Source organism: Anomaloglossus baeobatrachus, chromosome 2 (assembly GCF_048569485.1).
Source record: "Anomaloglossus baeobatrachus isolate aAnoBae1 chromosome 2, aAnoBae1.hap1, whole genome shotgun sequence".
Lineage (NCBI taxonomy): Eukaryota > Metazoa > Chordata > Amphibia > Anura > Aromobatidae > Anomaloglossus > Anomaloglossus baeobatrachus.
In genome coordinates this window covers 48686264-48713505 of record NC_134354.1, presented here as the reverse complement: position 1 = coordinate 48713505, position 27242 = coordinate 48686264, and the positions used below count along the sequence as shown (strand labels likewise).

At 54.0% G+C, this 27242-nt stretch overlaps 1 protein-coding gene across 1 annotated transcript in view; it reads left to right on the top strand.

Annotated features, from left to right (window-relative positions):
* The window catches only part of PAXBP1 (PAX3 and PAX7 binding protein 1), a 149037-nt gene extending 126759 nt beyond the window's left edge, over positions 1–22278 (top strand). Inside the window, 2 exon segments of the mRNA XM_075333371.1 lie at positions 588–742; positions 22038–22278. Coding sequence (XP_075189486.1) covers positions 588–742; positions 22038–22155 — 273 coding nt within the window. The 3' untranslated portion in view covers positions 22156–22278.
* The last annotated feature ends 4964 nt before the right edge of the window (positions 22279–27242 follow it).

The following is a 27242-nucleotide window of genomic DNA, read 5'->3' as shown; positions in this document are numbered from 1 at the left end:
CTTAAGAAAGCCAGTATTACCATGCAGCGCACGCATACCATCTAGCTGCACCAGATACCACAAAACCACAAGAAACGCCTCCAGAGTGGCTCCATGCACGGTTACATTTACACCCACAGCTCTGCTAGATGCACGATTACATTACGCATGCAGCTCTGCTACATGCACAGTTACATCTCACACGCACACACACGTACACGCACACCTATACACGCACACATGCATACATACATACACACACGTGCACACACACACACACACACACACTATATATATTACCACATCTTGTAGTTCCTGGTCGGAGGCTGCAGGAGTTGAGCAGCGGAGGGATTTTCCACTGAAAGGTCCTGAATGTCTCATGTGACCGGTGTCTAGCGCACTTGTTCCAGGACACACACGCTTTAGTCTTAATCTCCCGTCAGATGTTTTTGACCTCTACAAACACGTTGCTGCCTTTTTCCTCCCTTTCTTCTTTCCTTGGTTTTCAAGTCTCCTCACCCAGGACAACCCCCGCAGGTCTCCTTCCAGGACAGAAAACCCTTAAGGCAGTGTGGCAGATGTAATTTTTTTATGATTTGCTTCTCCAGGTGCTTGCGTGTTTTCCGAAGCAATGGTTCTCAAGCCTTAAAGGAAGTAAAACCATTCCACAACTCGAGAACTTTGCCCGGTATCTCACACATCAGGCCGGTGTCATCTACAGGCAGAATATAAGCGGGTCAGACGTGGAGAAGAGAAGTGCCAGGTGAGTGCCCTGCAAAAGGGGAAATCTCATCTCGTATGCTTATGGCATGTGCTTGGAGTATACCATAAATGTATCATGTAGTCCCACATTTATGCAGATATCAAGACTGACGTGCATCAGCGGTTGGGGGTCCCACTGAGACCCCACAGATTGGCAGAATGGAGGACTTTTATCCGTTAGAATGGAGCAACAGTTACATCCTCGACCGCCGCTCCATTCATTCTCAGTCGGGCTACCGAGTCACACACATGGCTTTGTCATTGTTGTGTTTAACTTGCCATTTCAGTTTCTAACAGAGATAACATTCCCCATTCTTTAAGTGCACGTCCCAGAAATTAGACCCCCCCCAGAAATCGGCAAATTATCACCTATCCCATGGATAAGTGATAGCTTGTTTATGTTGCACAACCCCTTGTGTCACACATAATAGTTAATAAATAACATTTCTTTGTCGCTCCTTATTGGGAGACCCAGACAATTGGGTGTATAGCTTATGCCTCCGGAGGCCACACAAAGTATTACACTAAAAGTGTAAAGCCCCTCCCCTTCAGCCTATACACCCCCCCGTACTGCTACGGGCTCATCAGTTTTTATGCTTTGTGCGAAGGAGGTCAGACATGCACGCATAGCTCCACAGCTTAGTCAGCAGCAGCTGCTGACTATGTCGGATGGAAGAAAAGAGGGCCCATAACAGGGCCCCCAGCATGCTCCCTTCTCACCCCACTCTTGTCGGCGGTGTTGTTAAGGTTGAGGTATCCATTGCGGGTACGGAGGCTGGAGCCCACATGCTGCTTTCCTTCCCCATCCCTCAATTAGGGCTCTGGGTGAAGTGGGATCCTTTCGGTCTCCAGGCACAGGAGACCGTGCTCCATCCACAGCTCCTGAGGACCATGCTGGATAGGAGCCGAGTATCGTTCAGGGACATGGCCCTGCTACTTTGAGGTACTCTGTGTCCCCGTGGGGACCGCGCACAGCAACACTCCAGCATTGCTGGGTGTGCTAGTGCACCGGGGACAGCAGCGCTGACTGCGTTTGTGCCATTACACACTTCAGCGTCGCTGAGTGTGTTCGTGTAGGGGGACTGCCGCGCTGACCGCCGCTGCCATGGTTATCACTACGGCGCGGCTGGGACTGTTAGTGCGCCGGGGACTTCCGCGCCGACCGCGCTTATACGGCGGCCGCGCTTATAACTCGAGTCCCCGGCTTTTGCGGCCTAGTCTCGTTTTCTTCCCGCCCCCAGCCCTGCCAGTCAGGGGAAGGGCGGGACGCTGTACAGGACGGCAGCACTGAGGGCTGGAGCATGCTTTGCATACTCCACCCCCCTCACTCTGCACAGTGGGGCACCAGTTCCCGCACTTTTCTGGGTCACGCCCACGGCTCCCTCCTCTCCTCAGGACGCCGGCAGCCATTCCTCTCAGCTCTGCTAACGCTGGAGAGGAGAGACAAGCTCAGGGAGACCCAGGCAGGATTTCTGGTGCCCACACAACCGCTTTGCGCGGGCGGTAAGCTGCACCTGTGGTGCTGGCCCCACTAGTGCAGAAGTGTACTTATAGATTACATGATTATAGACTATACTTTACACTGTATGGTGCACGGTTGTTTTTGGCTATATACCCTCCTGTATTGCTCAGAGGAGACAACAGCATGTCGTCCACAAATAGCAAGGGTGCCAAAGCACAGACTTACTATGCTGCCTGTGCAGCATGTACGGCTATACTGCCGGCAGGTTCCACTGACCCTCATTGTGTGCAATGCTCAGCCCCTGTGGCACTTTCTCAGCCGGAGCCTCTGCTAAGGGCGGCCCAGGGAGAACCACCTGTTAACACTGTCCAGGTGACAGGGACGGAGTTTGCAGTTTTTACTGAAAGACTTTCTGAGACTATGGCTAAGATATTAGAAGCCTTGCAGTCCAGGCCGGCATCTCAAGCCAGGGGCACTGTGGAATCATTGCCCCCTGGTCCCCCTCAGTTGGAACAGCAATGTCCTCCCGGGGTGTCTCATGGATCCCAGGGTGAGGTCTCTGACACGGACCGCAGCCCCAGACCGATTAAGCGAGCTCGCTATGATATCCCCTCGACATCATCACAATGTTCAGGGTCTCAGCGAGAGAACTCTCTGTAGGATGAAGCGGAGGTAGCTGATCAGGATTCTGATCCTGAAGCCGCTCTCAACCTTGATACTCCTGATGGGGACGCCATAGTGAATGATCTTATTGCGTCCATCAATGAAATGTTGGATATTTCTTCAGCGCTCTATTGGGAGACCCAGACGATTGGGGTATAGCTACTGCCCTCTGGAGGCCACACAAAGCACTACATTAAAAGTGCAAGGCCCCTCCCCCTCTGGCTATACCCCCCCCGTGGTATCACGGGTTCTCCAGTTTTAGCTTTGTGTGCGAAGGAGGTCAGACATTCCATGCATAGCTCCACAGATTTTAGTCAGCAGTAGCTGCTGACTATTTCGGATGGAAGAAAAGAGGACACATATAGTGTCCCCAGCATGCTCCCTTCTCACCCCTGGATGGTGTTGTAAGGTTGAGGTACCTATTGCTGGTACAGGGCTGGAGCCTGACATGCTGTTTTCCTTCCACATCCCCTGGTAGGGCTCTGTGGAAGTGGGATCCTGCCGGCCTCTCAGCTCTGACGCCGGGCTCCATCCACAGACCCATTAGAACCTGATGGATACGGAGCAGGAGTACGATCAGGGACAGGCCCTGCATCATACAGGTACTCTGTGTCCCCGGCAGGCACAGACACACTCCGGGCTGGCTGGGTGTTGTAGTGCGCCGGGGACCGCAACGTTGGAGTTAGTGTCCCTACAGATTACTGGGGGATTTTTTGTGTATGGGAACGCAGCGCCGACCCCCTCTGGACCGGGCGGCGCTGCTGTGACTTGTGGTGCGCCGGGGATCCGCCGTCCGCGCTTTTACGGCGGCGGCGGTTATAAATTGAGTCCCCGGCTTTTTGGGCCTAGGACGCCGGCAGCTCCGATTCGTTCCCGCCCCCACCCTGTCATTCAGGGTAGGGGAGAGACGCTGTTCGCTAGCAGCGACGAGGGCTGGAGCCTGATTTACATGCTCCAGCCCTCACACTAGGCACAGAGGGAAGCAGGCTTCCCGCACTTAGTCAGGAACGCCCAGGGCCCGCCCCCCTTCTCTCTCAGGACGCCGGCAGCCATTACATGCATGTCTGGCTGGAGGAAGGACGCAAGGCTCTGGGAGACCTGGACTAGGGGCTATCTGGCGACCACACACCCGCTTTTTAAGCGGGCGGTAAGCGATTTTTCTGTGCTGGTCCCTCTAGTGCCTCACGGTGTATCGGTGTACTGTGTAGGATATAGAGAGATTGTATTTCTTGCACTGTGAGGTCGCTTCTGGCTGCATATCCCAGATCCCTCTGTGGAAGCAACAACATGCCATCCTCAAAACGCAAGGCTGCCAAGGCTAGGGCTGTGTATACTGCGTGTGCTGCATGTGGGGCTAATCTACCAGCAGGCTCCGATGACCCCCATTGTGTGCAATGCTCCGACCCGGTGCTGCTTCGCCAGCCGGAGTCAGGAGAGGTAGTGACCCAGGCTGAGACGCTTGTAAGTTCTGCCCCGGTGACAGGGACAGACTTTGCAGTTTTTGCTGATAATATGTCTGTGACTATGGCAAAAATCCTTGAAACCTTGCAATCTATGCATGGGGCTCAGTCTTTGGGCACGGCGAGGCCTCTGTCCTCAGGTCCCCCTCACTTGGAATTAATCCAGCCCACAGGGGGGTCCCCGGCTTCACAGGCCGAGGATTATGACTCAGATGATAGCCCCAGCCACCCTAAGCGAGCTCGCTGGGAAAGACCCTCGACGTCATCACACTGCTCAGGGTCTCAGCGCAATCAGTCTCCCTGTGATGTGTCTGAGGAGAGTGATCAGGAATCCATTCCTGGAACCCCTCTCAACCTGGATACCCCTGATGGGGATGCCATGGTAAACGACCTTATCTCAGCCATCAATAGGCTGTTGGATATTTCTCCCCCAGCCCCTTCAGCAGAAGAGGCGGCTGCGGAGCAGGAGAAGTTTCGTTTCCTTTATCCCAAGCGTAAATTGAGTGCTTTGTTGGATCACTCTGACTTCAGAGAATCAATCCAGAAGCACGACGCTCACCCAGAAAGGCGTTTCTCTAAACGATCTAAAGATACGCGTTTCCCTTTCCCCCCTGAGGTGGTCAAGCGCTGGACACAGTGTCCAAAGGTAGACCCCCCGATTTCCAAACTCGCAGCTAGGTCCATAGTTGCAGTGGAGGATGGCGCTTCACTTAAAGATGCCAATGACAGACAGATGGACCTTTGGTTAAAATCTGTCTATGAAGCTATCGGCGCGTCGTTTGCTCCGGCATTCGCAGCCGTATGGGCACTCCAGGCTATTTCAGCTGGCTTAGCAAAAGTGGATGCTATCATACATCCAGCAGTGCCGCAAGTGGCGCACCTTACCACGCAGATGTCGGCGTTTGCGTCTTACGCTATCAATGCGGTCCTAGAATCTACCAGTCGCACCTCAATGGCGTCCGCCAATTCGGTAGTTTTGCGCAGAGCCTTGTGGTTAAAGGACTGGAAAGCAGATGCTGGTTCCAAAAAATGTTTAACCAGTTTGCCTTTATCTAGAGATAGACTGTTTGGCGAGCCATTGGCTGACATCATTAAGCAGTCCAAGGGTAAAGACTCCTCTTTACCACAACCCAGAACAACCAAACCTCAGCAGAAAAAGTGGCAGCAGAGGTTTCAGTCCTTTCGAGGTTCGGGCAAGACACCATTTACCTCGTCCAAAAGGACTCAGAGGACGCAAAGAAACTCTGATTCGTGGCGGGCTCACACGCGCCCCAAGAAAGCAAATGGAGGTACCGCTTCCAAAGCGGCTACCTCATGACTTCCAGCCCCCTCCCTCCGCATCGCCGGTCGGGGGCAGGCTCTCCCGCTTTTCCGGCGTTTGGATGTCACAGGTCAAAGACCGGTGGGTGACGGACATTTTGTCTCGCGGGTACAGAATCGAGTTCAATTCTCGTCCTCCAGCTCGGTTCTTCAGAACCTCCCCACATCCAGACCGAGCAGATGCTCTGCTGCAGGCGGTGGACTCCCTAAGAGCGGAAGGAGTGGTGATCCCAGTCCCTCCTCAGGAACAAGGGCAAGGGTTTTACTCCAATCTCTTTGTGGTTCCAAAAAAGGACGGCTCGTTCCGTCCTGTTCTGGACCTAAAACGGCTCAACAAACATGTGCACGCCAGGAGGTTCCGGATGGAAACCCTGCGTTCTGTCATTGCCTCAATGTCCAGAGGAGACTTCCTTGCCTCAATAGACATCAAAGATGCTTATCTCCACGTGCCAATTGCTACAGAACATCAACGTTTTCTACGTTTTGTGATAGGAGACGACCATTTTCAGTTCGTAGCTCTGCCATTTGGTCTGGCGACAGCCCCACGGGTCTTCACCAAGGTCATGGCGGCGGTGGTAGCAGTCTTGCACTCTCAGGGACACTCGGTGATCCCTTACCTAGACGATTTATTGGTCAAAGCTCCCTCTCAAGAGGCATGTCAGCACAGCCTGAATGCTACGCTGGAGACTCTACAGTCTTTCGGATGGATCATCAACTTTCCAAAGTCGATCCTATCACCGACTCAATCACTAACGTATCTTGGCATGGAGTTTCATACTCTAGCAGCGATAGTGAAGTTTCCGCTGAACAAGCAGCGGTCACTACAGACAGGGGTGCAATCTCTCCTGCAGGGCCAGTTGCATCCCTTGCGGCGCCTCATGCATTTCCTAGGGAAGATGGTGGCAGCCATGGAAGCAGTTCCCTTTGCGCAGTTTCATCTGCGCCCACTTCAATGGGACATTCTCCGCCAATGGGACGGGAAGTCAACGTCCCTGGACAGGAAAGTCTCGCTTTCCCAGACGGCCAAGGACTCTCTACAATGGTGGCTCCTTCCCACCTCATTGTCTCAGGGAAGATCCTTCCTGCCCCCATCCTGGGCAGTAGTCACGACAGATGCGAGTCTGTCAGGGTGGGGAGCAGTGTTTCTCCACCACAGGGCTCAGGGGACGTGGACTCCCCAGGAGTCCACCCTTCAGATCAATGTTCTGGAGATCAGGGCAGTGTATCTTGCTCTACTGGCCTTCCAACAGTGGCTGGAAGGAAAGCAGATCCGAATCCAATCGGACAACTCCACAGCGGTGGCATACATCAACCACCAAGGAGGGACGCGCAGTCGGCAAGCCTTCCAAGAAGTCCGGCGCATTCTAATGTGGGTGGAGGACAGAGCATCCACCATATCCGCGGTTCACATCCCAGGCGTAGAAAACTGGGAAGCAGACTTCCTCAGTCGCCAGGGCATGGACGCAGGGGAATGGTCCCTTCACCCGGACGTGTTTCAGGAAATCTGTCGCCGCTGGGGAGTGCCGGACGTCGACCTAATGGCATCCCGGCACAACAACAAGGTCCCGGCATTCATGGCGAGGTCGCGCGATCAAAGAGCTCTGGCGGCAGACGCCTTGGTTCAAGATTGGTCGCAGTTTCAGCTCCCATACGTGTTTCCGCCTCTGGCGCTCTTGCCCAGAGTGCTACGCAAGATCAGATCCGAGTGCAGCCGCATCATACTCGTCGCTCCAGACTGGCCGAGGAGGTCGTGGTATCCGGATCTGTGGCATCTCACGATCGGTCGACCGTGGTCACTGCCAGACCGACCAGACTTACTGTCCCAAGGGCCGTTTTTCCATCAGAATTCTGCGGCCCTGAACCTGACTGTGTGGCCATTGAGTCCTGGATCCTAGCATCTGCAGGATTATCTCAAGGAGTCGTTGCCACAATGAGACAAGCTAGAAAGTCGAATTCGGCTAAGATCTACCACAGAACGTGGAAGATTTTCTTATCCTGGTGCTCTGCTCAGGGAGTGTCTCCCTGGCCATTTGCATTGCCCAAGTTTCTTTCCTTCCTGCAATCGGGGTTAGAAAAGGGCTTGTCGCTCAGCTCCCTTAAAGGGCAAGTTTCGGCACTATCCGTGTTTTTTCAGAAGCGTCTAGCACGTCTTTCTAAGGTGCGCACGTTCCTGCAGGGGGTCTGTCATATTGTGCCCCCGTACAAGCGGCCGTTAGATCCATGGGATCTGAACAGGGTACTAGTTACTCTCCAGAAGCCGCCCTTCGAGCCTCTGAAGGAAGTTTCCTTTTCTCGGCTGTCACAGAAAGTGGCGTTTCTTGTTGCGATCACATCGCTTCGGCGAGTGTCTGAGCTGGCAGCTCTGTCATCCAAGGCTCCCTTCCTGGTGTTCCACCAGGACAAGGTAGTGCTGCGCCCTATTCCGGAGTTTCTCCCTAAGGTCGTATCCTCTTTTCATCTTAATCAGGATATATCCTTGCCTTCTTTTTGTCCTCATCCGGTTCACCGGTATGAAAAGGACTTACGTTTGCTAGATCTGGTGAGAGCACTCAGAATCTACATTTCCCGCACGGCGCCCATGCGCCGTGCCGATGCACTTTTTGTCCTTGTCGCTGGTCCGCGCAAGGGGTTGCAGGCTTCTAAAGCCACCCTGGCTCGATGGATCAAAGAACCAATTCTAGAGGCCTACCGTTCTGCGGGGCTTCCGGTTCCTTCAGGGCTAAAAGCCCACTCAACCAGAGCCGTGGGTGCGTCCTGGGCATTACGTCACCAGGCTTCGGCTCAACAAGTGTGCCAGGCAGCTACCTGGTCCAGTCTGCACACTTTCACCAAGCATTATCAGGTGCATACCTATGCTTCGGCGGATGCCAGCCTAGGTAGAAGAGTCCTGCAGGCGGCAGTGACACCCCCGTAGGGGAGGGCTGTTTTGCAGCTCTAACATGAGGTATTTCTTTACCCACCCAGGGACAGCTTTTGGACGTCCCAATCGTCTGGGTCTCCCAATAGAGCGCTGAAGAAGAAGGGAATTTTGTTACTTACCGTAAATTCCTTTTCTTCTAGCTCTTATTGGGAGACCCAGCACCCGCCCTGTTGTCCTTCGGGATGTTTTTTTGTTGTTTGCGGGTACACATGTTGTTCATGTTGAACGGTTTTTCAGTTCTCCGATGTTATTCGGAGTTAATTTGTTTAAACCAGTTATTGGCTTCCTCCTTCTTGCTTTGGCACTAAAACTGGAGAACCCGTGATACCACGGGGGTGGTATAGCCAGAGGGGGAGGGGCCTTGCACTTTTAATGTAGTGCTTTGTGTGGCCTCCAGAGGGCAGTAGCTATACCCCAATCGTCTGGGTCTCCCAATAAGAGCTAGAAGAAAAGGAATTTACGGTAAGTAACAAAATTCCCTTCTTCTCCTTCAGCTCCTCCAGTGGAGGAGTCAGCTTCTCAGCAGGAGAAATTCCGTTTCAGGTTTCCCAAGCGTACAAAGAGTATGTTTCTGGACCACTCTGACTTCAGAGAGGCAGTCCAGAAACACCGAGCTTGTCCAGATAAGCGTTTTTCCAAGCGCCTTAAGGATACACGTTACCCTTTCCCCCCTGACGTGGTCAAGGGCTGGACTCCGTGTCCCAAGGTGGATCCTCCAATCTCCAGACTTGCGGCTAGATCCATAGTTGCAGTGGAAGATGGAGCTTCACTCAAGGATGCCACTGACAGACAGATGGAGCTCTGGTTGAAATCCATCTATGAAGCTATCGGCGCGTCTTTTGCTCCAGCATTCGCAGCCGTATGGGCACTCCAAGCTATCTTAGCTGGTCAGGCGCAAATTGACGCACTCACACGTACGTCTGCGCCGCAGGTGGCGTCTATAACCTCTCAAACGTCGGCATTTGCGTCCTACGCTATTAATGCTGTCCTGGACTCTGCGAGCCGTACGGCGGTTGCAGCCGACAATTCGGTGGCAATACGCAGGGCCTTGTGGCTGCGGGAATGGAAGGCAGATTCGGCTTCCAAAAAGTGCTTAACTGGATTGCCATTTTCTGGCGACCGTTTGTTTGGTGAGAGATTGGATGAAATCATCAAACAATCCAAGGGAAAGGAAACATCCTTACCCCAGGCCAAACCAAAAACACCCTGTCACAAACCACCGGGGGGGTCACTCAGAAATCCCCCGCGCTGGCTACCAGTACGTCACAATCGGGGGGTAACAAGTGGGGGTCACCCCTCCTTTATACCTCCCGACCGACAGACAGAGCACGTGACGCGCTCTCTAGCGCCCCTCTTATAGTCAGGCCAATTATGGAATTGCCCGACAATAAGCAAGGAGGCCGCTATACTACTTATGCCGATTATTGAAGGGTCCCCGGTGAGAGTAGGGTATATATTCCCCCGACCTCCGCGGGCGGAATATATAATATCTTCCCTAATCTCACTGGCCTCCCCACAATAATCCTTGGCACAACTCGCTGCCACCAACCGCTTCACGGTAACTATTAGCCGAACACACAGACGTGGGATTCAAGATCGAGATAACAGAACAGCCCAAGATTAATTATATAATTTAATCAGCCTAAAGCACACTAGAAACTACAATATATACAATAGGGAATCTACAGAATATACATATGTCAGAGTACAGTTACAGATAAAGCATGGTTTACAAACAGGTATGCAATTCAATCAGTTACCTTGTGCGTCTGGCCACAGGGGGGCGCTGTAGACCAGGTTTCTAGGAACTCCCACAGATGTTTCCTGCACGTGACCCCCAGCGAAAGAACACTGGAAAATGGCCGAAGTAGGGTTATCAACCTGGGCAAATCCAGGTCCCCTCCTACCTTAGTGACCTCAGAGGGAGCACTGCTCCACCCCTGGCTGGAGTTATGGACAATCCACAACATGGAATATGGGCCATAACTTTGCCTGGGAGCGTCGTAGGCGGACGCCAATGCTCTCATTGTGACAGTTATGAATTTAGCTACAGAATGAGAGGACTCATGACTCGTCTACTAGTTCCACATTGGCTGATATCACGCCTGGGGTATTTCCCAAGCTCCCGCTCCCATAAAAAGGGTGTGCCAGCATCGTCCGCATGCGGAGACACCATTTTTATGGTTGCCATATTTATCGGAAATATGGCTTGCGAGATATGAACCATTTTTTACTGGAGTCGTTCTGTCTGGATACTTCCAAGCTTGCTAATGAGATAGCAGCTCCTACCACAGGGTCACGGCAGGGAGTCATCCTGTGTCCATTGTTCCCACATCATCTCATCTCCATATCACAGGAGATGGCCATGGAGGTGTAACACCTTCACAGATGCTGGACATTGAGAACAAGAAGGGAGGGGGGCACTGCCAGGGAGTGATGAGCGATTATGACTGGAAGTCATAATTCATCTTCATATCCCGGGATTTGCCTCACACCTCCCCCCTTTTGAGGGCGCTAGGGGGCAGCACACTCCGGTGTTCCCCCGTGCGCCCGTCCGCGACCTCTCCTTGTCGGGACAGCCCGTCTGCGTTACCGTGGTCACGGCCCCTTTTGTGGCGAATGGTGAAGTTGTATTGCTGGAGCGCAAGGCTCCATCGCAACAATCGCCCATTCGTCCCAGAGACGGTGTGCAACCAGCTGAGGGGATTGTGGTCCGTCTCCACGATGAAGTGGCGCCCGTATAGATAGGGTTGCAGACGCTGCAGGGCCCACACTATGGCCAGGCACTCCTTCTCCATCGTGGAATAGGCCACTTCCCTTGGTAACAGCTTCCTGCTCAGGTACAAGACTGGGTGCTCTTGGCTCGCAGAGTCCACCTGGCTGAGCACCGCACCGAGGCCGAAGTCACTGGCGTCGGTCTGTACTACAAACGGCCGCGTGAAGTCGGCTGCCTGTAGCACGGGCGGGCTGGACAGGGCGTCCTTTAGGGCCTGGAAGGCTGTCTCGCAGTCCATTGTCCAATCGACTGCAGAGGGCAGCTTCTTCTTGGTGAGGTCCGTCAAGGGCTTTGCCAGGCTACTATAGCGTGGAACAAACCTCCTATAGTACCCGGCGGTCCCTAAGAAGGACATCACCTGCTTCTTGGTCCTGGGGGTGGGCCAGGATGCGATGGCCTCCACTTTCTCAGGCTCGGGCTTCAGTGTTCTCCCGCCTACCCGGTGACCGAGGTACTGGACCTCGCTCATGGCCAGCTGACACTTTCCCGGCTTGATGGTCAAACCTGCCCGGTGGATCCGCCTGAGCACCTGTGCTAGATGCTCTAGGTGGTCCTCCCAGGTGGAACTGAAGACGGCAATGTCATCCAGGTACGCGGCCGCGTACCCTTCAAGTCCCTTGAGCAGGGTGTTGACCATCCGCTGGAAAGTGGCAGGGGCATTCCTCATCCCGAATGGCATCACCGTGGACTCGTATAGTCCAAATGGGGTAATAAAGGCAGAGCGTTCCCTGGCCTTGCGAGTCAGGGGGATCTGCCAATATCCCCGGCTCAGGTCCATGATGGTCAGGTACTGAGCCCCGGCCAACTGATCGAGCAGGTCATCGATGCGTGGCATTGGGTACGCATCGGCGACCGTGACAGCATTGAGCCCCCTGTAGTCCACGCAGAACCGAGTGGTTCTGTCCTTCTTAGGGACGAGGACTACAGGCGAGGCCCAAGCGCTGTTGGATGCCTGGATCACCCCCAGCTTCAGCATCTCGTCAATCTCCTGGCGCATGTGTTGCTGCACCTCCAGGGAGACCCGATATGCTGAACGCCGGATCGGGGGATGATCCCCAGTGTCCACGTGATGGACAGCCAAGCCAGTCCTTCCGGGCTGGTTGGTAAACAGCCCCCGGAAGGGGTGTAGGGTGGCCCACAGCTGGGACCGTTGGTCCTCCAAGAGCTGGTGGCCAACCTCCACATCCTCAATGGATCCGCCTGCCCTAACCTGGGCTAGCATATCCAAGAGGGTTTCCGCTTCTCCCTCCTCGGGCAGGTTGCACACGGGGAGCGCACATGCCTCCCGCTCATGATGTGCCTTCATCATGTTCACATGGAAGGGCTTCCGCCTTCCACGGGCAGGGTCCAGGGTGACCAGGTACGTCACAGGGTTGAGCTGCTGGTACACGAGGTATGGGCCTTCCCAGGCTGCCTGAAGCTTGTCCTGTGGTACGGGGACCAGTACCCACACCTTTTGACCCACTTGGTAGGTCCTCTCACAAGCGTTCTGGTCGTACCACCGCTTCTGATCGGCCTGGGCTTGAGCCATATTGTCGTGTACCAGTTGCGTCAAGGCCTGCATTTTGTCCCGGAAGCGCATGACATACTCGATAACCGACACTCCAGGGGTGGCCAAATCCCCTTCCCAAGCCTCTTTCACCAGAGCCAGGGGGCCCCGCACACGTCGCCCGTACAGGAGCTCAAACGGTGAGAATCCTGTTGAGGCCTGTGGAACCTCCCGGTAAGCAAATAACAGGTGTGGGAGATACCGCTCCCAGTCACGCCCATGGGAGTCGACCAACATCTTAAGCATCTGCTTTAAGGTGCCATTGAACCGCTCGCACAGGCCATTAGTCTGTGGATGGTACGGGCTGGCCACCAGATGTCGCACCTGGACTTGCTTACAGAGGGCCTCCATCAGCTGGGACATGAATTGGGTCCCCCGGTCAGTGAGCATTTCCTGGGGAAAACCCACTCGGGAGAAAATCTCCAGCAATGCGGTGGCCACCTTGTCAGCCCGAATGGACGACAAGGCCACTGCTTCTGGGTACCGGGTGGCATAGTCCACTACCGTCAGTATGAAGCGTTTCCCGGAGCTGCTGGGGATGGCCAGCGGGCCGACCAGATCCACAGCCACCCTCCTGAAAGGCTCATCGATGATGGGCAGAGATACCAGTGGGGCTTTGGGGCGTGGCCCCGCCTTCCCCACTCTCTGACAGGTTTCACACGAACGGCAGTAGGCAGCCACATCGGCCCCCATTTTTGGCCAGTAGAAATGCTGGTTTAACCTGGCCTTGGTCTTAGCGATCCCTAGGTGTCCGGCCATCGGAATCTCATGTGCGATCCGCAACAACTCCGTCCGGAACGGATAGGGTACCACCAACTGTCGGTCCCTGGGCCACGCCTCCGGTGAACCCTGCTGGACCGTGGCCCGGTACAGCCGTCCTTGGTCCCAGACCACTCGCTCCGGGTCCGAGTCCGAGGGAGGCTGTGCCGCCTGCTCCTTAAGAGCTTTCAGGCTGTCGTCAGCTTCTAACGCTGCCTGAAACCCCGGACTAGATGTGGCCAGAATCGACGAGACTGTCACATCTTCGGTCAGTACCCCGGGACCTGTGTCCTGGCCTCCACCTGACTCGGCTGCCACTTGGTCAGAAGGGGAAGAGCTATCGGACCTCCGGGAGGCCCCTTGGCTTCCAGCACTCCCACTGCGGGTGACAGCGGCCACAGCCGCTGCGACCGTGGGTCGTGCCTGCTCCTCCTCCGTTCCTGACCAAGTCGCCGGTTCAGGCAGACCGACCTGGCTTCCTGACACCCCGGTTGTGGGGGAACCATGCACCGAGATCTTACCTGGGAGCACTTCCGCTCCTGGACCGGCCCCAATCTCACCTGCCTGTTCCCCTCCTGCAGCAACAGAACCCCGCTGTGAAATCTCTGGGGACCCCACATTTGCTGTGGTAGCCCCCACCCCACACACTGGTCCTCCCCCTGCAGCACCCTGCTCTCTGCTTATCCCTGCAGAGGGCAACCGATCCCAGCTCACTGGCTGGTTACTTGTAGAGGCATTGTCACACCTTTCTCTGACCCCCTCCCCTGTCACAGCTGCAGCTGAGTGTGTGTCTATGGTGTCTATGCAAGCAGAAATATCAGAGTTCACTCCCTCCTCCCTTACATCATTCATAGATAACACATTAACATTGTTAGGAGTCATGTCAGTACGGGCTGAAGGTTCAGCCCTTGGGGGGGGCCCAAACTGGGAGGTTATCTGCCCCAAATCTGTCCCAAGTAGCACGTTTGCAGGGATCCGATCAGTTACCCCCACCTCCCTCACCCCACGCCCTGCGCCCCAGTCCACATAAATGTCAGCAACAGGCAGCGCCGGGTCAATGCCTCCAATCCCGGAGACAGCGAGGGTTTTTCCCGGGATCAAGTCTTGGGGGGACACCATCTCAGGCCGCACCAGAGTCACCTCCGAGGCGCTGTCTCGCAGTCCCATGGTCACAGACCGGCCGACGGTGACAGGTTGGAAGCTGTCCAGGGACCTACCACCACCCCCACCCACACAATACACCTTGGGCGGCCCTTGGGACGGGGACGGAGCCGGGGCCTTGGGACGCTGAGGGCACATGGCCTTGAAGTGTCCAGGTAGGTTGCACTGGTGGCACCGTCTTGGCTCTGCCACGGGCCTGGAGAGGGGAGTTGAGGGGGACACCCCCTGCAGTCTAGGGGCAGGTGGGGCAGTCGCAGAGTTCATCTTACCCCCTCTCCAGGTGCTGCTGGTGGCTGCTCTCCTGGCTTCAGGAGCCCGATTGTTGGTGTAGTCATCGGCCAGGGCAGCTGTAGCCGTGGACCCCTTTGGCTTCTGGTCTCGGATGAACTGGCGGAGATCCTCAGGGCAGTTCCACAAGAGTTGCTCCGTGATGACCAAGTCCAGGATCTCTGGTCCGGTGGAAAGCTGCAGGCCTTGGGTCCAGTGGTCGGCAGCTCGGGCAAGTGCCCGCCGGTGGTCAGCCCAGGAGTCCTTTGGTCCCTTCTGCAGGGTCCGGAACTTCTTGCGGTAGGACTCCGGAGTGAGGTTGTACTGTTGGATCAGGGCCCGCTTGATGGTGTCGTAGCCCTGATCTGCCTCAGCAGGCAAGTCCCCAAGGATATCCAGGGCCTTACCCCTTAAACGGGGGGTCAGGTATTTGGCCCACTGGTCCTTGTCCAGATGGTGCTGCAGGCAAGTCCGTTCAAAAGCAGTCAAGAAAGAGTCCAAGTCTCCATCCTTCTCCAGCACTGGGAAGTCCTCAACACGGACCTTTGGAAGTTTGGTGTCTCGAAGGTCACGTGTGGCTGATGAGGGCTGGAGCTTGGCTAGATGCAGCTGGTAGTCACGGTCTGCCTGTCGCTCCGCAGCCTCACGCTCTGCCTGGCGCTCTTCACGCGCTGCTTGCCGCTCCGCAGCCTCAGCATCACGCGCTGCCTGCCGCTCTGCCCTGCGCTCTGCCAGGAGTTCCTTGTAGCCCTCCTGGTCTCCAGCCTGGAGAAGGGCCATAGCCATTTGAAGAAGGCTATCCGAGCCTCCCAGGCTCGGTGGAATGGCACGTGGTGATCTGCGGCCCGCTGCGGAGCCTGGTGATTCACTGTCCATTTCAGAGCGGAGGACTGGCATCTGGCTCGTTGAGGACCCTTGGGCGAGCTCCTCCTCATCTTGTCCAGCAGTGCCAGGTTGTGCAATGTCCTCTGCAGAGCTGTTCTCTGGCGTCGAGCTCCTGGAGGACTCGTGGGCAATCTCCTCATTACTGTCCACAGCACCGTCCTCCCTCTCTTCGGCTCGTGCCTTAGCATTGGCCAGTTGCATAGCTCTGCTCCTGGTGCCATCAGCCATTCTTGCAGACTTTTGGTCACTGACACAGAACTGACACCTGATGCCTCCACACACCTTACAGTATCTGCACTCTGACACTCTAGTGTTGAGCTGGTCTGAAGACCCCAGCAGCCACAGCTGCTGCAGGCAGTCTTTAGTGTCTGCGAGTATGGGTCTCACACTCACACACACTATTATCTCGATCCCACCGCTATGCCACCAATATGTCACAAACCACCGGGGGGGTCACTCAGAAATCCCCCGCGCTGGCTACCAGTACGTCACAATCGGGGGGTAACAAGTGGGGGTCACCCCTCCTTTATACCTCCCGACCGACAGACAGCGCACGTGACGCGCTCTCTAGCGCCCCTCTTATAGTCAGGCCAATTATGGAATTGCCCGACAATAAGCAAGGAGGCCGCTATACTACTTATGCCGATTATTGAAGGGTCCCCGGTGAGAGTAGGGTATATATTCCCCCGACCTCCGCGGGCGGAATATATAATATCTTCCCTAATCTCACTGGCCTCCCCACAATAATCCTTGGCACAACTCGCTGCCACCAACCGCTTCACGGTAACTATTAGCCGAACACACAGACGTGGGATTCAAGATCGAGATAACAGAACAGCCCAAGATTAATTATATAATTTAATCAGCCTAAAGCACACTAGAAACTACAATATATACAATAGGGAATCTACAGAATATACATATGTCAGAGTACAGTTACAGATAAAGCATGGTTTACAAACAGGTATGCAATTCAATCAGTTACCTTGTGCGTCTGGCCACAGGGGGGCGCTGTAGACCAGGTTTCTAGGAACTCCCACAGATGTTTCCTGCACGTGACCCCCAGCGAAAGAACACTGGAAAATGGCCGAAGTAGGGTTATCAACCTGGGCAAATCCAGGTCCCCTCCTACCTTAGTGACCTCAGAGGGAGCACTGCTCCACCCCTGGCTGGAGTTATGGACAATCCACAACATGGAATATGGGCCATAACTTTGCCTGGGAGCGTCGTAGGCGGACGCCAATGCTCTCATTGTGACAGTTATGAATTTAGCTACAGAATGAGAGGACTCATGACTCGTCTACTAGTTCCACATTGGCTGATATCACGCCTGGGGTATTTCCCAAGCTCCCGCTCCCATAAAAAGGGTGTGCCAGCATCGTCCGCATGCGGAGACACCATTTTTATGGTTGCCATATTTATCGGAAATATGGCTTGCGAGATATGAACCATTTTTTACTGGAGTCGTTCTGTCTGGATACTTCCAAGCTTGCTAATGAGATAGCAGCTCCTACCACAGGGTCACGGCAGGGAGTCATCCTGTGTCCATTGTTCCCACATCATCTCATCTCCATATCACAGGAGATGGCCATGGAGGTGTAACACCTTCACAGATGCTGGACATTGAGAACAAGAAGGGAGGGGGGCACTGCCAGGGAGTGATGAGCGATTATGACTGGAAGTCATAATTCATCTTCATATCCCGGGATTTGCCTCACACACCCCAACAGAGGAGGGGACAGTCGAGGTTTCGGTCCTTTCGGGGTGCGGGCAGGTCCCAATTCTCCTCGTCCAAAAGGCCTCAGAAGGATCAGAGGAACTCCGACGCATGGCGGTCTAAATCACGCCCTAAAAAGGCCGCCAGAGGTGCCGCTACTAAGGCGGCTTCCTCATGACTTACGGCCTCCTCACACCGCATCCTCGGTCGGTGGCAGGCTCTCCCGCTTTTGCGACACCTGGCTGCCACAAGTAAAAGACCGTTGGGTGAGAGACCTTTTGTCTCACGGTTACAGGATAGAGTTCAGCTCTCGTCCTCCGTCTCGATTCTTCAGAACATCTACGCCTCCCGAGCGAGCCGAGGCTCTTCTGCAGGCGGTGGGCATTCTGAAGGCAGAAGGAGTGGTGGTCCCGGTTCCTCTTCAGCAACAGGGCCACGGTTTCTACTCCAACCTGTTTGTGGTTCCAAAGAAGGACGGGTCCTTCCGTCCTGTTTTGGACCTAAAACTGCTCAACAAACACGTAAGGACCAGGCGGTTCCGGATGGAATCCCTCCGCTCCGTCATCGCCTCAATGTCCCAAGGAGATTTCCTAGCATCGATCGATATCAAGGATGCTTATCTCCACGTACCAATTGCTCCAGAGCATCAGCGCTTCTTGCGCTTCGCCATAGGAGACGAACACCTTCAGTTCGCGGCACTGCCATTCGGCCTGGCGACAGCCCCAAGGGTTTTCACCAAGGTCATGGCCACAGTAGTTGCGGTCCTCCACTCTCAGGGTCACTCAGTGATACCTTACTTAGACGATCTGCTGGTCAAGGCACCCTCTCAAGAGGCATGCCAACACAGCCTCAACGTTACTCTGGAGATTCTCCAGAGTTTCGGGTGGATCATCAATTTTCCAAAGTCAAATCTGACACCGGTCCAATCGCTGACATATCTTGGCATGGAGTTTCATACTCTTCCAGCAATAGTGAAGCTTCCGCTGGACAAACAGCGTTCACTACAGACAGGGGTGCAATCTCTCCTTCAAGGTCGGTCACAACCCTTGAGGCGCCTCATGCACTTCCTGGGGAAGATGGTGGCAGCAATGGAAGCAGTCCCTTTCGCGCAGTTTCACCTGCGTCCACTTCAATGGGACATCCTACGCAAGTGGGACAGGATGCCGACGTCCCTAGACAGGAACGTTTCCCTCTCTCAGGCAACCAAAGCTTCCCTTCGGTGGTGGCTTCTTCCCACTTCATTATCGAAGGGGAAATCCTTCCTACCCCCGTCCTGGGCGGTGGTCACGACGGACGCGAGTCTGTCAGGGTGGGGAGCAGTTTTTCTCCACCACAGGGCTCAGGGTACGTGGACTCAGCAAGAGTCCTCACTTCAGATCAATGTTCTGGAGATCAGAGCAGTGTATCTTGCCCTACAAGCGTTCCAGCAGTGGCTGGAAGGCAAGCAGATCCGAATTCAGTCGGACAACTCCACAGCGGTGGCTTACATCAACCACCAAGGTGGGACACGCAGTCGGCAAGCCTTCCAGGAAGTCCGGCGGATTCTGCTGTGGGTGGAAGCCACAGCATCCACCATATCCGCAGTTCACATCCCGGGCGTAGAAAACTGGGAAGCAGACTTTCTCAGTCGCCAGGGCATGGACGCAGGGGAATGGTCCCTTCACCTGGACGTGTTTCAGGAGATCTGTTGCCGCTGGGGGATGCCGGACGTCGACCTAATGGCGTCACGGCACAACAACAAGGTCCCAACATTCATGGCTCGATCTCAAGATCACAGAGCTCTGGCGGCAGACGCCTTAGTTCAGGATTGGTCGCAGTTTCGGCTTCCTTATGTGTTTCCTCCTCTGGCACTGTTGCCCAGAGTGTTACGCAAGATCAGGGCCGACTGCCGCCGCGTCATCCTCGTCGCTCCAGACTGGCCGAGGAGGTCGTGGTACCCGGATCTGTGGCATCTCACGGTCGGCCAACCGTGGGCACTGCCAGACCGACCAGATTTGCTGTCTCAAGGGCCGTTTTTCCATCTGAATTCTGCGGCCCTCAACCTGACTGTGTGGCCATTGAGTCCTGGATCCTAGCGTCTTCAGGATTATCTCAAGAGGTCATTGCCACTATGAGACAGGCTAGGAAACCTACGTCCGCCAAGATCTACATTCTCGAACGGCGCCCCTGCGCCGCTCGGATGTACTCTTTGTCCTTGTCGCTGGTCAGCGTAAAGGGACACAAGCTTCCAAGTCAACCCTGGCTCGGATCAAGGAACCAATTCTCGAAGCTTACCGTTCCTCGGGGCTTCCGGTTCCCTCAGGACTGAAGGCCCATTCTACCAGGGCCGTGGGAGCGTCCTGGGCCTTGCGACACCAGGCTACGGCTCAGCAGGTGTGTCAGGCAGCTACCTGGTCGAGCCTGCACACTTTCACGAAGCACTATCAGGTGCATACCTATGCTTCGGCAGATGCCAGCCTAGGTAGGCGAGTCCTTCAGGCGGCAGTTGCCCACCTGTAGGACGGAGCCGTTACGGCTCTATTATGAGGTATTATTTACCCACCCAGGGACTGCTTTTGGACGTCCCAATTGTCTGGGTCTCCCAATAAGGAGCGACAAAGAAGAAGGGAATTTTGTTTACTTACCGGAAATTCCTTTTCTTCTAGCTCCAATTGGGAGACCCAGCACCCGCCCCTGTTTTTGTATAACACATGTTGTTCATGTTAAATGGTTTCAGTTCTCCGATATTCCTTCGGATTGAATTTACTTTAAACCAGTTTATAATTTTTTCCTCCTTCGGGCTTTTGCACCAAAACTGATGAGCCCGTAGCAGTACGGGGGGTGTATACGCAGAAGGGGGGGGGCTTTACACTTTTAGTGTAATACTTTGTGTGGCCTCCGGAGGCATAAGCTATACACCCAATTGTCTGGGTCTCCCAATTGGAGCTAGAAGAAAAGGAATTTACGGTAAGTAAACAAAATTCCCTTCTTCCCACATGTCTACTTTATATCAGGGGAAAGGGATAAACCATACGCCATAATGTGGTGTCTAAAAAGAGGCGTAAAAAGATGGACCCCGCCAGGCCACAGGCCAGACATGAGGTCAAAGTGACCCCCTCTACCTCATTACATGGAACTTTATCAACAATTGGTTGTCTTTCCGTTTAAATACTGTTATTAAATAACTTTCTAGATTCATATATAGAGAATGTGATTTGGAAAATTAATGAAAAGTCACCATTTTCCCTCCCTTCCCCCAACCCCCTTATTATTGTGTTGACTGTTGAGAATTTATTGTCAATATGATGTAAGATTTGACACATTTTATTAATAAAAATGTATGGTTTAAAAAAAAAGATAAATACATGGAATTTATCACTAGGAATTTTTGTTTGAATCACGTTTTTCAAATATTTACATGTAATCCCCGGTGTAAGCGCTCAGTGTAGAGCACAGGATAAATGAGCCACGACATACTGTGATCTTTGGGAGGAAGAACAAACAAATCAACAGCAGTTGAAGTGGGTTTATTTATTTTTAACACCGTTCACCTTGCGGTATAAGGGGTTAGGCGGTTTTATTCCTCCGATCAGTACGATTACAGTGATACCAGATTTATATTGTCTTTTTTTTTTTTTTTTCGTTTTTGCTACTGTCACACTAAGACATAGACACTCAAAAGACATTGAGAAAATGTAGCAAAAACTGTGTCTTTTCATCTTAGTACCTAAATGGGACATTACCCTACAATGCTCTGTTCGCAAATACACTGTATTGCAGTGATCGATCATTGCAGCACAGTGAAGCTGTCAGAGCTGCATCCAGAAGCTTCAGGGATAATGCTGCAGGCACAATCTCTGAGGCTTCCCTTAGTGTGGTGACCCGGCCCTCACGATTACGTCTGATTGGAGGGGAGAAGGGAGCGTGATCTCTCTCCCAATCCCCTAAATGCCATGATCAGTATTGATTACGAAATTTAGGGGATTAAATAGCCAGGGACGGCACGGGGACCTTCCTCGGCTGTGAGGGCAGGCACTCTGCTGTCAGAGAAGCTGTGTACACGGCGGCCCACCTGTGCCTCCACAATCGCCAGGACGGACATATATGTCCTAGGTCGGTAAGTACCTCCAATCTAGGATGTATAGCTACGTCCAAGGTTGGGAAGGGGTTAATTACAAAATATGGAAATAACTCCTAATATGACATAAGTAACTGTAAGAAGGGGAAAATCAGCAGAGATCTTCCTTAAAATCGCCATCGGCGCTCGTACTGAATACCACGAAGGAGGGGGGGCCAGTGGCGCTGCATTTTGTTCTGTATTTCTAGCTTCTGGACTGGTTTTTTTCTATTAATTTTTATTTTTTTCCTTTCTTGCCAGAGACCAAATCCGAAAGATCGTGAAGTTACTAACAAGTATTCACTCCATGGATAACGCCATATCTATTGTAAACGATTACAACGTGAAGGACTTCAAGGCTCCTCCGGACGTGAAATAAAGTGGCGGCTGCGTGGTTCTAGGCGCCAACCAACACCCCATACACACACGCACACTTCCTATTGGCTTTGTACATAGTCTGTAAAAATTCAAAAGCTGTATAAAGTGTTTGTTTTTAACAAAACTGTCAAATAAATTTATTGTGGACTGGCACGGTCCTGTCTGTGGGCTAATTGTGCCGGAGCTACGTCGCCGCGTCAAGGTGGCATCTAATGACTGTGTTGGGTATTGATGCAGCAGAGGTAAAGAAATCCAATTTCTTCGGCGCTCCATTGGGAGACCCAGACGATTGGGGTGTATAGCTACTGCCTCCGCAGGCCACACAAAGTATTACACTAAAAAGTGTAAGGCCCCTCCCCTTCTGCCTATACACCCCCCGTGGGATCACGGGCTGCTCAGTTTTCAAGCTTTGTGCGAAGGAGGTCAGACATCCACGCATAGCTCCACTGTTTTAGTCAGCAGCAGCTGCTGACTATGTCGGATGGAAGAAAAGAGGGCCCATACTAGGGCCCCCAGCATGCTCCCTTCTCACCCCACTCTTGTCGGCGGTGTTTGTTAAGGTTGAGGTACCCATTGCGGGTACGGAGGCTGGAGCCCACATGCTGCTTTCCTTCCCCATCCCCCTGAGGGCTCTGGTGAAGTGGGATCTTACCGGCCTCCAGGCTCTGAGGCCGGGCTCCATCCACAGACCCGGAGATCCTGCTGGAATGGAGCGGAGTATCGTCAGGGACAGGCCCTGCAACGTTAAGGTACTCTGTGTCCCCGTACAGTCTATGCACAGACACACTCCAGCGTTGCTGGGTGTGTTAGTGCGCCGGGGACAGTAGCGCTGCGCGCTTGGGCTTTACTCACTGCAGCTTAGCTGAGTGAGTTTATGTGTCGGGAACTACCGCGCCAGCCGCTGCTGGAGCTGCGGCGCGGCTGAGACTTGTGGTGCGCCGGGGACTTTCGCGCTGCCGTGCTTTTACGACGGCAGCGCTTATAAATCTAGTCCCCGGCTTTTGCGGCCTAGTTACGTTTCGTTCCCGCCCCCAACCCTGCCAGTCAGGGAAGGGGCGAGACGCTGTACAATGATCAGCGCCGAGGGCTGGAGTCTTATTTACATACTCCAGCCCTCTCACTGGGCACAGGGGGACGCCAGTTTCCCGCTCTTGTCTGGGGCACGCCCACGGCCCGCCCCTCTTCACAGGACGCCGGCAGCCATTCCTGCAGGCAATCTAAGCTGGAGAACGGACACAGGCTCTGGGAGACCCAGCAAAGGGATTCTGGCGACCACTTACCCGCTTATACAGACCCTCTTTTCCCTTGGTGTCAGAGATCTTGCCCTCTCTTGGATCTCTTCATACCTCTCAAATCGCACTTTTAGTGTCTCCCACTCCCACACAACCTCTTCATCCCACCATCTCTCTGTTGGCGTCCCTCAAGGCTCTGTCCTAGGACCCCTACTTTTCTCTATCTACACATTTGGCCTGGGACAACTCATAAAGTCCCATGGCTTCCAATACCACCTATATGCCGACGACACCCAGATCTACCTCTCTGGCCCAGATGCCACATCTCTGCTGTCCAAAATCCCGAAATGTCTATCTGCTATATCCTCCTTCTTCTCCTCTCGCTTCCTAAAGCTCAATGTGGCCAAAACTGAACTAATCATCTTTCCTCCGTCTCACCTACACTCTCCACCTGATCTATCTATTACAATAAATAACACCACGCTCTCGCCAGTACCCAAAGTTCGCTGCCTCGGAGTGACCTTTGACTCTGCCTTATCCTTCATACCACACATCCAATCCCTCACCACCTCTTGCCGTCTTCAACTCAAAAATATTTCCAGAATCCGCCCTTTCCTCAATTTGCAATCTACTAAAATGCTAGTGCATGCCCTCATAATCTCCCGCCTCGACTACTGTAACATCCTCCTCTGTGGCCTCCCTGCCAACACGCTTGCCCCTCTCCAGTCCATCCTTAACTCTGCTGCCCGACTTATCCACCTCTCTCCTCAATACCACCCCGCTTCTCCTCTCTGCATGTCCCTCCACTGGCTTCCAATCTTCCACCGTATCCAATTCAAACTTCTAACACTGACCTACAAAGCTGTGCATAATCTTTCCCCTCCGTACATCTCCGAACTACTCTCCCACTACACTCCAACACGTCACCTCCGGTCCTCCCAAGATCTCCTCCTCTCCTCCTCTCTCATTCGCTCCTCACACAACCGACTCCAAGACTTCTCCCGAGCATCCTCAGTCTCCTGGAACTCGCTGCCTAAACACGTCAGACTATCCCCTACCCTTGCAAACTTCAAATGGAACCTGAAAACGCACCTGTTCAGAAATGCCTACAATCTACAATGAACTCGCTGCCGCCCGACCACCGTGCGGAGCTGCCGCCCGACCACCGTGCGGAGCTGCCGCCCGACCACCGTGCGGAGCTGCCGCCCGACCACCGTGCGGAGCTGCCGCCCGACCACCGTGCGGAGCTGCCGCCCGACCACCGTGCGGAGCTGCCGCCCGACCACCGTGCGGAGCTGCCGCCCGACCACCGTGCGGAGCTGCCGCCTGACCTACACCCCACCTATTGTCTCCTCCCCATAATCCTATAGAATGTAAGCCCGCAAGGGTAGGGCCCTCTTCCCTCTGTACTAGTCTGTCTACTGTAACTTGTATACGTATTTTGTATGTAACCCCCCCTCTCATGTACAGCACCATGGAATTAATGGTGCTCTATAAATAAATAATAATAATAATAAATAATAATTATGCGGGCGGTAAGCAGCACCTTGGTGCTGACCCCACTATTGCCACAGTGTTTTTTTGTGTACTTTATCCTTGTACTTATATTTGCAAGACCATACACAGACACACGCCAGCATTGCTGGGCGTGTTAGTGCGCCGAGGACAACAGCGCTGCGCGCTTGGACTATACTCACTGCAGCTTAGCTGAGTGAGTTTATCTGTGGGAAACTGCCGCGCTGGAGGCTGCGGCGCGGCTGAGACTTGTGGCTGTACGGTCGCTTCTTGGCGATATACCCCTAGATAGCTCTGAGGAGACGACAGCATGTCGTCAGCATAGAGCAAGGGGGCCAAGGCACAGGCTTTCTATGCTGTCTGTACCGCACGTGAGGCTGTTTTACCGGCAGGTTCCACTAACCCCTAATGGGTAGAGTCTCTGCTAGTGGTGGCCCAGAGAGGGCCACCTGTGAAACTGTCCAGAGGACAGAGTTTGCAGTTTTTTTGCTGATAAAATGTCTTGGACTATGAACAAAATTCTAGCAACTTTGCAGTCCAGGGCGGTGACTCAGACCATGGGCATTGTTGAATCAAGGCTCCCCGGTCTCCCTCAGTTGGAACTAATCCGTGCTCCAAGGGGGTCCCATACATCCCAGACTGAAGGCTCTGACACGGACGACAGTCCCAGACAGCCTAAGCGAGCTCGCTGGGAGAGACCCTCGACTTCACACACTGGTCAGGGTCTCAGCGAGAGGATTCTCTGTATGATGAGGTAGCTGATCAGGTTTCTGATCCTGAGACCGCTTTCATTCTGGATGCTCCTAATGGGACGCCATGGTGAATGATCTCATAGCGCCCATCAATACACTGGTGGATATTTCTCCCTCAGCCCCTCCAGTGGAGGAGGCAGCTTCAGCAGGAGAAATTCCATTTCAGGTATCCCAAGCGTAAATTCAGTTCTTTTTGGGCCTCTCTGACTCAGAGGAGCAGTCCAGAAACACTACGCTTATCCAGACAAGCTTTTCTCCGCCGCGCCATCCTCCATAGTTGCAGTGGAAGATGGGACTTCACTTAAAGATGCCATTGACAGACAGATGGACCTCTGGTTGAAATCTGTCTGTGAAGCTATCGGCGTGTCGTTTGCTCCGGCATTCGCAGCCGTATGGGCACTCCAAGCTATTTCAGCTGGTCTTGCGCAGATAGACACTGTCACACGTACATCTGTGCCGCAGGTGGCGTCCTTAACCTCGCATGCATTGCGACTTACGCTATTCATGCTGTCCTGGACTCTACGAGCCGTACGCCGGTGGCGTACGCCAACTCCGTGGTTTTGCGCAGACCCTTGGGGTTAAGGGAATGGAAGGCAGCTCCTGCTTCCAAAAAAGGGCTTAACCAGTTTGCCATTATCTGGTGACAGACTGTTGGCTGAGCGATTGGATGAAATCATTAAACAGGCCAAGGGTAAGGATTCTTCCTTACACCAGCCCAGATCAAACAAAACCCAAGGAAGGACAGTCGACGTTTCGGTCCTTTCCAGGCTCGGGCTGGTCCCAATTTCTTCGGCGCTCTATTGGGAGACCCAGACGATTGGGTGTATAGCACTGCCTCCGGAGGTCACACAAAGCTATTACACTAAAAAGTGTAAGGCCCCTCCCCTTCTGGCTATACACCCCCAGTGGGATCACTGGCTCACCAGTTTTCGGCTTTGTGCGAAGGAGGTCAGACATCCACGCATAGCTCCACTGTTTGTAGTCAGCAGTAGCTGCTGACTAGATCGGATGGAAGAAAAGAGGGCCCATATGGGGCCCCCAGCATGCTCCCTTCTCACCCGCGGTGGTGCTTGTAAGGTTGAGGTACCTATTGCTGGTACGGAGGCTGGAGCCCACATGCTGTTTTCCTTCCACATCCCCTGGAGGGCTCTGTGGAAGTGGGATCTTACCGACCCCCAAGCCCTGGGGCCGGGCTCCATCCACAGACCCAGAGAACCTGCTGGATTTGGAGCGGGAGTGCCGTTCAGGGACAAGGCCCTGCAACTTTCAGGTACTCTGTGTCCCCGGCAGGCACGGACACTCTCAGGGCTTGCTGAGCGTTGTAGTGCGCCGGGGACAGTAGCGCTGTGCGCTGGGGTTAGGTCACTGCAGCTTTGCTGAGTGACGTTTTATGTTGGGAACTGCTGCGCCGACCGCTCCTGGAGCGGCGGCGCAGCTGCGACTTGTAGTGCGCCGGGGACTTTGCGCCGACCGCGCTTTTACGGCGGCGCTTCTAACTATAGCCCCCGGCTTCTGCGGCCTAGTGCCGCTTCGTTCCCGCCCCCACCCTGTCAATCAGGGTAGGGGAGAGACGCTGTGTCATCGGCAGC